Source organism: Carlito syrichta, unplaced genomic scaffold (genome assembly GCF_000164805.1).
Source record: "Carlito syrichta isolate Samal-C Ts95f unplaced genomic scaffold, Tarsius_syrichta-2.0.1 Scaffold303965, whole genome shotgun sequence".
Classification (NCBI taxonomy): domain Eukaryota; kingdom Metazoa; phylum Chordata; class Mammalia; order Primates; family Tarsiidae; genus Carlito; species Carlito syrichta.
The window spans coordinates 411,941-426,368 of NW_007248061.1; the positions used below are offsets into that span (position 1 = coordinate 411,941).

At 36.5% G+C, this 14,428-nt stretch overlaps 1 protein-coding gene across 1 annotated transcript in view; it reads left to right on the forward strand.

The window, feature by feature from the left end:
* Nucleotides 1-14,428, forward strand: part of RYR2 (ryanodine receptor 2) — a gene marked incomplete at its 3' end in the record, with an annotated part of 448,211 nt that overhangs the window by 401,724 nt on the left and 32,059 nt on the right. Inside the window, exon 63 of the mRNA XM_008059232.1 lies at nucleotides 7,297-7,346. Coding sequence (XP_008057423.1) covers nucleotides 7,297-7,346 — 50 coding nt within the window. The remainder of the gene's footprint in view (nucleotides 1-7,296; nucleotides 7,347-14,428) is intronic.

The window sequence follows — 14,428 nt, forward strand, 5'->3', positions numbered from 1 at the left end:
ACCTACTGGCCTTTGAGTTAAGTGTATGTGCATTTGGGAAAGCTTACCTGAGGACCTCGGAGTGGGAACAGGCGAAGAGTTTTCTCCCATCCTCTCTGGTTCCTGTCCTTACGGAATCCAGCCCTGAGGAGGACAGATGAGACATGTGTCCTAGCTATTGATTTCTTTATATTTTGCTGCTAAATGTAATGTTGAATAGAAGGAATAAAATACCACCAAATACAAAATCTATAAGTAGAAGCTAGAGGTGCATCTCCATTATTGTTATTTGTGAGAAAATGAGACTTTTTGTTTTTTTGAGTTGGAATCCTCACTCTGATGCTCAGGCTGGAGTACAGTAGTAGCATGTTCATGGCTTACTGCAACCTTGACCCATGACCTCCTGGACTCAAGTGATCCTTCCACCTCAGTCTCTTGAGTGGCTAGGACTAAAGGTGTGCCACCTACATCTGGCTAATTTTTTTTTTTTTTTAAGGGATGAGGTCTTACTTTGATGCTCAGACTGATCTCAAACTTCTGTGCTCAGGCAATCCTCCCATCTCAGCCTCCCACGGTGGTGGGATTACAGGCGTGAGCTACCACACCTGGCAATACTTTTAATATTAGTTTCTTTAACACTTCACCAAATCTCATATTTTTGCCAGCCTTTATTTTTTTTTTATAAAGGCAAGATTCCATGTACATAAATTTAATTTAAATAAAAAAAAACTAATTACCAGTCTTGGAAGAAAATGAAGTAAAGATACGTACTTTCTGAAGGTTTCTCCTCATGTCAAACAAGCTGGCATCTTAGCAGTGCTTTCTCGTTTCTGTTTAACCTCAAGTCTTCTCTTAAATTTGTTTGCAATTCTGCTGGGGATTTCAGGTCAGTTTCCTCAAAATTCTTCTAGAACTTAGTATACATAAGAATCAATTACTGAGCAAGTCTACTTCTATATTACTACATTGCTAAAAAAAATCCATTCAGATTATATCTGAACCAAACTGTCAAAGAGAATAAACAATATAATGTAGAATACTGGACAAAATGCAGGCTTTCCTTGATTTGATTTTAATGCTATGCTGAAAAGTCAGTGCAATATCAACCTACTGGACTCAGTGAGTTGAGAGTGAATATAGACTCACCAGAGTGGGGAAAAAATAAGATTCCTGCATTGCATAACACTGGGGAATGCAACTAAATGAAATTTTCAGCTCATCTCTTTGTTGTCTATTTTACCAACTAGTTAATGGACCATCATGTGATATAGGACTACAACAACATAAAAAGAAAGTCTTCAACCCTCTTTAAATAATTTTCTTATGAAGTGATTAAATTGATTGTAGTTAAAGTAACAGAGGGAATCTATTACAAAGTGCTGCTTTCCGAGATATGAATTCTTACCCTTTCTCACTTTGGCAAAGCATTTCTTCCCACCTTCCCTAGAAGGGAGATTGAGTGGTCCCTCATCATTTCACAGGCACACTTATCCACTTCCTTGGGTCAAGGTCCCTCAATGGGTTGTATATTTCTAGACAAGTAGCTAGAAAACCCCAGGGCACCAAAATACCCTTAACATCATGAAACTGAGGCTATTTGAAAGTCTCCTCCGTGGGGCCTGTTAGCCTTTTGTAATAAAACTTTGTTCCCAGAGGGTTTTGTTAATTTTGATGTCACTTGATTACATAAATCAATAGAAGATACTATCAGAGAATATAGAGAAAAATACAGATAAATTGATGCAAATACTGCTTTTTCTTCCTCTCCTGTCTCATGTTTTATTATCTCCACTTAATTTCAGCCTCACCCTTAGAATTATTCACTGGCCATAAAATATGCCACTTTCAAAACATCTAGGTATGCACATTAAATATATACAATTTTTATTTGTTAATTATACCTCTACAAAATTGGAAAATTTCATAGACCCGTACACCAAAAAATATTAGCCAATTTTCCTTTACAGACTCTGTATTCCTTTTAGAGTAAATTAGAAAAACATTGCTATTCTCTGCTAGGCTTCGTTGAGATCATTCTGGGGCCCTAGACTACCTGCTTCTCTAATGACACTGCACTAAGATGTTTTTATTAAGTCATGTGCCGTGTAATGATGTTTTGGTCAGTGACTAACCACATTTAAGACAGTGGTCCCATAGATTATAATACCATATTTATACTATACCTTATAGATATGTTTAGGTACACAAATACTATTGTGTTACAATTGTCTACTGTATTCGGTACAGTCACATGCTGTACAGATGTGTAGCCTAGGAGCAACAGGCTATACCATATATCCTAGGTGTGTAGTAGTCTGTACCATCTAGGCTTGTCTGTGCTCTCTAAGATGTTCACACAATGATGAAATCGCCTAAGGATGTCATTCTCAGACCAAGTCCTCATCGTTAATCAACACATGACTGTCTTTCATCCGCAGTTTTTATTATTATAATAGATAGAGAGTTGGTCAAATTTGCCTCATCTATTAGTATTTCCAAAAAAGGGAAAACATGGCATTAAAAATCCCAGCACATAGAAAATGAGATACATAACAGAAGTAACTTATTTTATTACAGTACTTTAGTGCCAAATATAAGTAGAGTTTAACTTCAGAGAGAAAAATATCATAGATGAAAAAATGAATAAGGAAATGATAAATTATCGTACATGTATACACAAAATGCTGTGTAGTCATTAAAATTATGATGGCTATGAATATCTAATAAGTTAGGAAAATGATCATGATAAAAGATAAAAGATATGTTCAAATAATATTGACCTTAAAAGAAACCCTAAATTTATATGTATAATAAAATACTAGTAAGCAATAAACTGAATTTTAACAGTTGTTTCCTTTAGGTAGTATATTGTAAATTTTTTTCCTTACTATTTTCACGTATTTTCCAAGTTTTTTAAATGAAAAAGTCTTTTATAATCATAAAATATGTTTTAAAATAACAAATAGCATGATCACAATAATCAAAACCAGCTAGATAATTTATTTGACATGTTGAAACAGAATTACTAAAATTTATAAATACCTGATTTCTTACCACTTAATCTAAATATTATTTCATTGAATAAAATGGGTAAAAAAGAAGATCAAGTTGGTAAAATCTGACAAAATAGGCAAAAAAAAAAAAACTGGCCCTGCTACTGTGAATGGAAAGCATATCTTCACCCACATGATACAATGATTCTAATTTGTGTTTAACAGCTATGAATAGCAATAGTTTTGTGGGCCTAAGTTAAAATCTCTACAATTAAAAACTGACAATTCCATAAGATGTTTAGATACTTTCTGGCACTAGAAATTATATGTTTGAGCATTTGATGTGTTTAAAGTCAGTCCTATCAGGTCTGGAATGTACCTTGCAGTAGCTAACACAGAAATATAGCCCCAACAGAAGAAAGCCAAGCAGTGATGTGGGATTCAAAGTAAAATGAGACTACATTGGGTGATTATAGAGGGGCCAAAGATTTTTGGAAGTTGTACCATTCAAAGTTGACCATAAAGGATTTGTAGGTTGGAGATTAAGGTAGGAGAATATTTTCTAACTATAGATAAGCACATCATAAGAGAGTAATTTAAATGTTCATTATATGAATGGTAATGGATATTAATTGCCAGAATAAGGAATCTTCTTTTTAAAAATGGTTAGTAATTGCCAGAATAAGGAATCTTCTTTTAAAAAATGGAATTGTAAATTATTTTTTACTTAATTCATAGGCACTGAGAAGCTATTGGAGCTTTTTAAGTGAGAGAATGATTAGAATGTCCTTTCAGGATAGTCTGGCAGCAAAAGTAGGATTGATAAAGGTGATAAAATTGATAAAATTGAGAGGCCATAGTGGGTGATGGAGAACCTGGCAGCAGCCCAGGCTATTGTACTGGACGTGCTGATTCAAACAGGTGGTGCTGTCCATTGATTTGTTCAGCAGATATTTCTGCATGCCGCCCATGTACAGCATGCGCTCCGTGACCTGAGGATAAACACACACACAAACACAACAGCACAGTTCCTAGCTTTAATAAACTTAGAAGTGCAGCTGAGTAGACAGAGCTGAGTAGACAGTAGACAATGCTAGAAGTGGTGATGGGTGTCAGTAGAGACATTTGTAGAGTTCTGAGCTTGTAGAAGAGATATCAACACAGGGAGGAGCTGGATACAGGAAAACCAGAAGAGAGAAAGTCCACTTGACTGGGCGATGAGCAATATGGCCTGCAGAAAAGAATCTAACATGGTGCTGAAGGTTCAACTCTGGGTAGTTGGAACATCGTTGCTATCACTGAAGAAACAACAGATTTTATGAAGAGAACTAGTTCTGAGAAAAAGAGGCTAAAACTGGTGAGGAATGTATTGAGGTATAGGTACTGGCAGGTCATTCAGCTGGAGACATCCAGCAGACAGTGGGAAATGGGAGTGTTTGGTGCTAGTTGAGAGATTAGAGTAAGAAACACTGTATTTGGGGATCATCTGTATAGAAATAGCGTTTGAAGCTCGGGAAGTGGATGAATCAGAGACTGGAGAGAGAAGCCAAAGGGTCTGAATACCAGTACTTGGAGAACATTTGGAGGGTATTCAGAAGTGGGTCTTTAAAGAACATGCAGAATGATTAATGAGAGAGAAAGTTATAAGTATTGCTATAAGACAAAATTTAAGGGGGATAAGCTTTTCAAAGACGCAGTAGTCAACAATACCACGTCCTCTAGAGAGCTCTCCAAGAAGTAGACTGAGAAAAGGGTGGATAGATTTGCCGGTTAGGACCATTAGCTTCAAGGGAGTGACTTAGTACAAGGCAATGAGTAAATGTTGAGGAAGTGTAGATGCACTATAAAATCTGAAGAATGTGGTGATGATGGGAAGCAGAGAAAGCAGAGAGCAGTATTATAGAAACTATTTTTAGAGAAAGTACAGGCTAAAGCATACAATAATCAAACTTTATAGTCTATATAGAAACTGCACCCTGCAAGAAGACTGCACAAGGATGGGTATGAGATATGATTTGTCTTTTTTGAGGATCTAGCCTTCTATTTCAGTGGAATGGAATGTCACGTAGTTCTCTTTCCAATTATATTAAAATATCCTAGGCTGGGATTAATTGAGTTAAAACTTAATCCTAGCATTATAAATTCAACATCATCAAGAATACCTCAGAATGTTTCACCCTGGATACTAAAGAGTCATAGGTAAGATATCACTTAAAATAGATTGAGATACAATGTAGGGATCCAAGGTTTATACAATTCTTTTTTGCTTTCTTTCTTTCTTTCTTTTTTTGAATTGGAGTCTCACTCTGTCGCCCAGGCTGGAATGCAGTGGCACACTCATAGCCACCCCAGCATCGACCTGCTGGGCTCCAGCAATACTTTCACCTCAGCCTTCCAAGTAGCCAGAACTATAGGCACGTGCTACCATGCCCAGCTAATTTTTGATTTATTGTAGAGAGAGGTCTCACTAAGTTGCCTGGGCTGATCTCAAACCAGCTGGCTCAGGCAATCCATTCACCTTGGCCTCCCAATGTGATGGGATTACAGGCTGAGCCACCGAACCCGGCCCAAAGTTTGTACAATTCTAAATGTAGTTATTGTCGTTAGAAAATGACAGACCTTGGTTGAGTTAGCATGTGCAGTGGTCAACCATAAAGCTCAGTAGATGAGGGCACCTGGAGAAGGTTGCTTTTGTTTTATCGTCCTTAAAATATATATATATATATATATAGAGAGAGAGAGAGAGAGAGAGAGAGAGAGCGCACAAAGATAGTAACTTCACTCAGTAGCTAGTTGAATAGATCATTGTTTTAAAAACTTTCAGGCTGACAAGAGATTCCCCAAAACCTCAAATCCACTCATTTCTGGATGAACATTTTCTTGGAAAAGCTACAAAATACCCTGTGTAATTAATTGTCATCAGTAACCTAATCCACACTGTTACAGAGGTAAGGTGTGATGGCCAAAACATGCTGTATAAGAGGCCAGACTCAGAAAAGTGACCTTCTCTGTCCTCTTTCTTTCCCCCTTCATTTTATTCTGTGGCTGATAGGAATCCCTAATCCTGGTGAGCTGTATGTTTGAGCCCTGCTGGTATGGGAGAGCTTTGCAAGAAAGCATGGGCAGTGAGGATCTAGCTGTTTCTATTATCAGAGAAATCAAGCTGAGTGCTATACAAAGGGATCTTCAAGGTTATTGTTCTGGTGAAGTGCTCCCAGAGCTCAGAAGAGTGTGAGTGGCTGTGCAAACAATGTCAAGTTGCAATCTGGGAAGTTCAGTGCAATACAGAAATTCATAAATGACCTCATGAAGCAGCTGGGGAGGGACCTCTTTCAGCTTGGGTTGGGAGTGGTACAGGAGTGCTGGGTACTCAAGAAAGGCTTCTTGGAGTAAACACATCCTGATTCCTGAGGATGGGTAGAGAGTAGTGTAGCATGGAAGTGAAGGGTATTTCTCAAAAAGAGGGATCTCTGAGAAACCTGAGGACGGTAGGAGGGGTCTCCCAGGTTCTGTGGTCTGATCTGAGAGTTAGTGGATCCCAGGGCTGACATGCTGAATGTAGAATGCAGGAAACCCTTATATGGAATCTCCCACCACTAATTACCTTGAAGGACATAAACACCCAGGAACTTGCTCTAGAGGAGATAAGAAACATGCTCAGTTTCTCATTAGCATTAAGAGACTTTTAAGTTATCATACCTGAAATGTTTTCCTCTAGATAATTATCAGTTCAAATTATGTTCCCACCTCACTGTGTTTAAATTCATTGGATATTTAGTTTCCATGTAAGGACTGTGTTCAAGATTGGGAAAGAAGAAAATTTCAAATAATAAAGCGTACAAAAACATCAAGTAACATTTTATAACCAAAGCACCATATTTGTGTTGTTAAATGATGTTCATAGTTGTTTTGTTTTGTTTATTTAGAATCCAGTAGTACATTTGGGCAGATAAAACTGACATTTTTTTTGCTTGTGATTTTTCAGTAGTTATGTTCTTATGGGATTCATATAGATTGCTTTTATATTAATTAGCTTTGCTTTCAATTTTTTTTGGTTTCTTAGAATATGTGCTTTTTTAACCATGTTTGTTAAAGATATGCACTCAAAGACTCTTTCTTTAATACTTTTACTCCACATTCTGCTCAGAGAATTGATTCTTTCTGCGTGACATCATATTGCTTTTTTCCGGCTCATATATCAGCTGTTTGTTTTTGTTTTTTTTCTTTTTTCTTCTTCTTTTTTAATTTTAAAAAAATTTTCCCCTGTCTTTTCTACCTTCCCTGCCCCCCTCCCTTTTCTCTTTTGTTTTTCTTTTGTCTTCAGCCTATTCTGCAAACTTGGAGTTCTTGTCAGGCATAGGATTTCACTATTTGGTAAGGAGACCCTTGAAAAAATACGAGCATGGCCATCACTTGGTTTTCTTTGCCATTTTTGCACTGTGTTGTGTGCTGCTATGTTGCATGAATGCATGTTTGCATGGCTGCATGCATGGTCGTCATAGGCGAAGATAAGGTCCTGGAGGTTGTTTATAAATAGCATTATTGATGATAAACTTGAGGACTGCATCTTTTTTATACTAGTCCAAAGCATAACTGAAAATGAAAAGATTGTGTTATTAAATTGCAAATAATGAAAATGGCAAGTTCTGCCATATTTTATTTCAGGGGTTAAAAAAAATACCAGGCCCTTGGAATTGTGTTGTGTTCTCTCTGATAAATTAAATAATGAGCTGTTCTAAATCATAATTTTAAACTGCACTTATTTTTTTAATGCTCTTGACTACAGATTTGCATGTCTACTGCATTCCAATGTTGGAGCTTCATAGTCGAGACACCGAAGCCAAGGAGCTTTGGCGCTTCACTTGGCAAGAGTGGCTGTTGTGGCACCACTCACCCAGAGTCAGTTTGTTTGTTTCTGAAAGTTCATGTAGCTGAAGTCCCTGTTCCTGAACACCTGCTTCTGGACAGCCGTGCAGGGTGGGCACTCACTTTCTGCAGATTTTCCCTGCTGTAGGGCTTTAGGAATCTATAGCAGCTGATGGAATTTGTGTTTCTTGCACCTGATTTTTTTTGCTGCCAAAGCAAATATGAGCCCTTTGCTCTATAAGTTTTGAGACACTGTTGGGGGTAATTTTAATAATAAACAGTTTAGTGTATTGATAGAGATGTTAAGTTCAAGTCCACTTACAGGAAAAGCTAAAGATTAAAAAACTTTAGTAATTTCTACAAAGGCATAGTGAAGAAACTGAGTTATATATACAAATAACATACAAATAACTTTTAAGTTCTTTGTATTTTTTGTAAAATAATCATTTCTGGATATAATTAGTTAATGCCATTTTTGGTTTCTAGCATTATTATATTCAATATCGGGTGCTCTTAAATTTAGTAATTAACATTTATATTTCAAATAAATTGCCCAAGTTTTTACATTAATTTTTCAGTTATTTAAAATCACTGGGGTAACTATCTTCAGAATAATTTCCAGGTGACTGACTTTTGCTTAACTTCTCTTCAACAGAGAAACCTTTTTATGAAAATTATTGAGACAGGATTTTTATGTACTCTTTAACCTTCTCGGAATAACAATGCATTTAAATATTCTCCATTTGTCTGCAGAGAGTACTGTCTAATTATATATCTAGCTCTGATGAGGGACCTGTTTCTCAGTTGCAGTTTTTGCATTCTTATTAATGAGCATAATATTACTTTCTATGGTGCTAGTTCTAATTTCCTACTTCTTGTATATGCTTATCTTTCTATGTTAGACCTTGCTAAAATTTCCTTTTAAAAATTTTCTTGAGATTTCCCTTACATACAGTAAGAGACGCAAATCTTAAGAAGAACTTGAAGTTTTACATACATGCACAACCATTTAACCATTGCTCAGGTCAAGACATAGAACATTTTCAACATCCCAGAAGTTCTTCTTGTACCATTTTAAAAATTATAACCATATCCAAAGGAACTGTATGTAGCCTTTCATTTCATGGATTACTTTTGCCTGTTCTTGAACTTCTATTTTTCTTTTCAAATATATCATTTAAGTTTAGCAATTGAAGATAAATGTGTAATATAATTTGTTGTACCTACTAGGGGAGAAGAATTAGACTTTTTCACTCTTTCTCTGTGTGATCCTAGTGTTCCGTTTAGATAATTGTGTTTCAGATCCCTTAGCCTTTAAATACTATTCCTTTTATTTATTTATTTATTTTTTGAGTTGGAGTCTCACTCTGTCGCCCAGACTGAAGTGCAGTGGCCGCTCCCAGCCACCGCAGCCTTGACCTGCTGGGCTCCGGCGATCCTTCCGCCTCAACCTTCCAAGTAGCTGGAATTACAGGCATGCGCTACCACGCCCGGCTGATTTTTTGATTTATTGTAGAGATGAGGTCTTGCTGCCCAGGTGCGTCTCGAACCCACGGGCTCAGGCAATCCACTCATCTCAGCCTCCCAAAGGCACGGGATTACAGGCTGAGCCACCGAGCCTGGCTACTTTTATTTTTAACAGGAATTTATTGGAGACCTACTTCTCAAAAAGTGTATTTTTGCACATTCTTTATATTATTGAAGTGTCTGCTTTGATTATTGCTTCAAACTTGCTTTGGCATTTGCCTGTAAAATAATATAAACTTCAAGAGACCTTTATTAATCAAACATACTCTAATATAGTCTTGTCAAATTATTAGAATCATGAAGTCATAAACATTTAAACTTTACACAATACTATTATACCCTGACTTTCAACACTAATATGATGCCCCAGAGAGAATAGTAGACTTTGAATCAGAAAACCCAGATAGTCCTATTTTTATAACTTAACCAGCTGAATGATTTAGACAGTGGACTTAAATTCTGCATTTTTTTTTTCATTTTTAATATAGATTAAAAGAGCTCCTAATCTTAGAGCTCCATTTTATGTATCAAATTTAATGTAAAATAATGAATATTGACATACTATATAAATGGCAACTTTACAGCTTCCAAAAGGTAGGGTATTCTTAGTCTTACTCAATTTTATTAATTACTTTGTTTAAATCTCGATTCGATCTTACTTAGATGAATCAAATTTCATACCAGCAAAACTAGGATATGCGCAATGAAGCCTTTATAATCTATCCATTTCAAAAATGAATCAGAAGTGATATAACCCAAGTATTTACTTTTTTACTTATCAGTTAAGCTATTATGGGGTTTCCCCAAGAGAGACCCAGTAGCATATGTGCAGTGCTTGTTTGTATGCAGTTATATTCCTCTTTTATTTTTTCCTTTCACTCTGCTTTTTCACATCACTTTTCTACATTCTGACAGGAAATAAACTGATTATCAAAATCTTTCCTGTACTAACCTGAATTAAAAGCACTTTCATGAACTAACCTAAGAATAAATTAAGACAGAATTGAAAGTTGAGATTCACAAAGAAATACTTGAGTTTTTTGACAATGGATTTAAATAAAGAGATAAAATACTTGTCTAGATAGTGGTAATTATGGTGAGTAGGGTTTGATGGGTAATAAAATACTTATTCCAAGTTGGCTGCCAAGCCATACCTGTGGTTGAAAGAGTTTTCTGACACAGGAGTAAGGATTCCTAAAACTTAGACTTTTATATGTGTTTGTATTTTTGTCTACTTTAAAATAGTTCCTTTACACTAAAGCACTCTATCCAAGAACTAAGATCAACCATGTCCTAATGCCCCATCTATTCTTGTTGAAGCATTTAAACCATTTCATTTTATATTTTTTAAAAGTGGGACAAGTCATATTTCCCACAGAATTATGGTGTACCAATTAGAATGCTTCAAGGAAAGAAAAAGAATCTTGTTTAAAACTAGACTCCCAGCCGGGCTCGGTGACTCAGCCTGTAATCCCGCGCCTTTGGGAGGCTGAGGTGAGTGGATTGCCTGAACCATGAGTTCGAGACCTGCCTGGGCAACTTGGCGAGACCTCATCTCTACAATAAATCAAAAAATCGGCCAGGCGTGGTAGCGCATGCCTGTAATTCCAGCTACTCGGAAGGCTGAGGCGGAAGGATCGCCGGAGCCCAGCAGGTCGAGGCTGCGGTGGCCAGGAGTGGCCACTGCACTCCAGTCTGGGCGACAGAGTGAGACTCCAACTCAAAAAAACAAACAAACAAAACAAAAAACTAGACTTCCCTGTTTGAATTCTGAAATACTTGCTAATGATTGTAAGTTGGTGCACACATGAATTTTGGAAACTCAGGTGGGACAGTAATAAGACTTAGGTAGGTCACCAAGTGATAGAAAGATCCCATTTGCTATTTTCAAGGACCCAATGTGGGGTAAAGAAATGCTGCTTTTATTCCCAACATTTCCCCCCACTTTTGCTACCAGGAAATTCTGACTACTAATTTCAAAACAGAGGATATATTACCTCCTATTACTGTCTTTTTGGACCTTTTAGTGATTTTTAGAGGAAGCAAAATCTGGTAACCTGTGGTTCCAACAGTAACAGTGATGGTGGCCCAGTTGTATACCATCAGAGCTTCTTAAGGGCTACTTTTTTTTTAATATGAACATAAATCTAGCCTTAGTGACATCAAGTTTATGCATTCATTCAATAAGCATTTATTGTGTCTGCCATGTCAAGACATTCTCTCAGGATGTTAGGAAGGAAAAATGAATATTTCTGTCTTTCTTCACTACTGAACTGAGACCAGTCTGCAAACATTTTCACCAGTGCTATACTCCAAAGAGCATACCAGTCATTCTCTCTGAGTCTCCTCTTGCCTTTCTAAACTGTGCTCCACAACAACCCGATCATATCTCTTCAAAGCACCAGCCTCTCGTATCACACCCTGCATAGTCAGCGGCTTCCCATTTCTTTAAAATAGTGATTGGATTTCTCACCTTGCCATGTCGGTGCTTTACACTCTGTTCCCTGTACCACTGCCTCCTCATTTCCCAGCATGCCCTCTTGCTCACTGTGCTACCCTGGACTTCTCTCTGCTTCTTGAATGTGTTGTATTCCTTCTTGTGCAGAATCTTGGCACATGCCATAATGACTGCCTGAGATTGGATTCCCATACATAACTCACTCATAATAAACTATCCAACCTTCAAACTTCAATCCTATTCTTCTTCTTCTAGGAAAGGCATTTCTGACTTGCCTGATTATACTGCCTCTTCCTACCATTGCTACATTCTCAAGCTCTGGGTTCCTTTCCTTTGTCACTGATGATGTCTCTCTCTCTCTCAAAAACTCTTTGTGAGGGCTTATTGTTGTCTCCCCAGCACCTAGCAGGAAATCTGGCACATAGTGGGTATTTTATAAATATCTGATGTATGAATGAATGAATGAACCAACCAGGTCCTGCCTGCCAAAAGCCTAGTGTGTATTAGAGAAGACAGATAAGTAAGCAGGCACAACAGTGAGATAAGTGCTATGAATTTGGAAGTTTTCTTACATTCGTGAATAACTCAAACTTTGTTTTTTTCTTGTTTAAGAGATATTTTAAAATATGGTATCTAATTAGCCTACAGTTTATGAGAATTGTTCTTCTTTTTTTAATTTTTAAGAGGTCCATGAAAACACTTAGTGCACTTACAGTGAAAGGAAGTAACACATAATTAATGACCCTTCAAATAATGAGATCATTAAACTCAACCAGCAATGATCCTTTTAGTTCCAGTAGCTATTTGAAAAGACTGGCACAAAATAGTAATCATTTGTAGTCCTTTTATACTTTACAGTTTTCTGGTGAATTTTTAACATCCCAAGGAGATGCTAAATCCTCCTGATGCACCCCAGAGTTCCTAGAGAATTTCTGAATCAATGACAGGGACATCTAAGAATATCTGCAATAAAGTTAGTGGTTTGTAATATAATGAGCATAGTACACCAGCATTTTTTTCTGCTTTGATCTAGAGGTTAACATATAACATCATTAATATGACTCCACTATTAGCTGCAGGAATAATGAACAAGATAAGTATTATCATGTGTTTAAAATGAAGCAGTAACTGTTGGTCAAATATTCCTTTGTTTCCAGGTGAGTATGCCTGATTTGTACCAGTGGATAAATCTTAATGTTATGTTTGGAAGGGTTTTCAAAGTAAATACTAAGTAAAGTGATACAGTAAATTCTATCAACTGATAGCTCTCCCTGATCAATAAATTAGTGAATTAAGTTTATGTTGATACTTTCATTATTTCCCCCCAAAAAACACGTCTTAAGTGTTTAAATGATGATTCTTGTCCTGTATCAGGAGATAATAGAAAATTAATATGCTTGTATTATATCTGACAAGGTTTAGATTGTGCTAGTGTTTGTTTGGTAGGATGCATATAATGAAAAAAAAATCATTTGAAGTACTCAGAATCTCTGAGGATAAAGTGTATATGAGAATTAAATGTGTCATTCCATTGAGAATTGCTCAGTTGTGCACAGTCTGCTACTGTTTACTGATCCTTGTTATTCATAACCAGAAGGTCATCAGGGTCTTCCTCTAAATATTCTGTAGTTCTATGACAAAATACATGACAAAGAACTTGATATGTGTACTATAACATAACAATACCTGTTTTTATAGAGAAATAAGTTCAGAAATATTGGAATCAGACACCTATATTGAAAGCAGTATCAAATGATGGTATTAGAGCAATACAGATATGTCTTTCAACTGAACATAGCATTATAGGAGAACTTCCTGACTTTGGGGCAGGCAAGTAGAATATGCAGTTATCCAAAATGTGTTCTCAGTTTAACTGAAACTTCTTTCCAAATGAGAGAACCTATAATTTTACTCTTTTCAGCATCACAGATTTTAGAAGTAATAAAGTAGTTGACGCTTTTCAATTTCTCTCTGTTCCCTCATAATTGTGAGAGAAATTTACATCTTCCAGCATAATGTAATTTCACATTATTAATAAGAATTCTGCCAAGATTAATCATGTCTTTTAAAATAAGAATATGAGACATCATTTAAAGAGCCATGTAAGAAAAGGAGAGAAGCATAAAATTTAGAATAACTGCTCTTGCTGTTTCCAGAGGAAAGTCAACATTCTTAGAATCATCATATGTCAGATTGCAAGACAGAAGTGATACATGATGTCAAGTGTGAGGTAACAGTGAGAGTTTCTGAGTTATAGAAACCTTATTTTTAAACCACAAAACAATTTGGTATTAAAATACCAAAAAATTTATAGTTATGTTATATTTTTAACTTTGTTATTTTTATTTAGAGAGTTGAATTATGAGCATTGTTGTCATGCTTTTTTTTTTTTTTTTTTTTTGAGTCAGTCTTACTCTGTAGCCCAGGGAGTGCAGTGGCATGCTACTCACGGCCACCGCAGTCTTGACCTGCTGGGCTCAGGTAATCCTTCCACCTCAGCCTTCCAAGTAGCAGTGACTACAGGCATGTGCCACCATGCCCGGCTAATTTTTTGATCTATTGTAGAGATGAAGTGTGGCCAGGTTGCCCAGTCAGAGCTTGAACC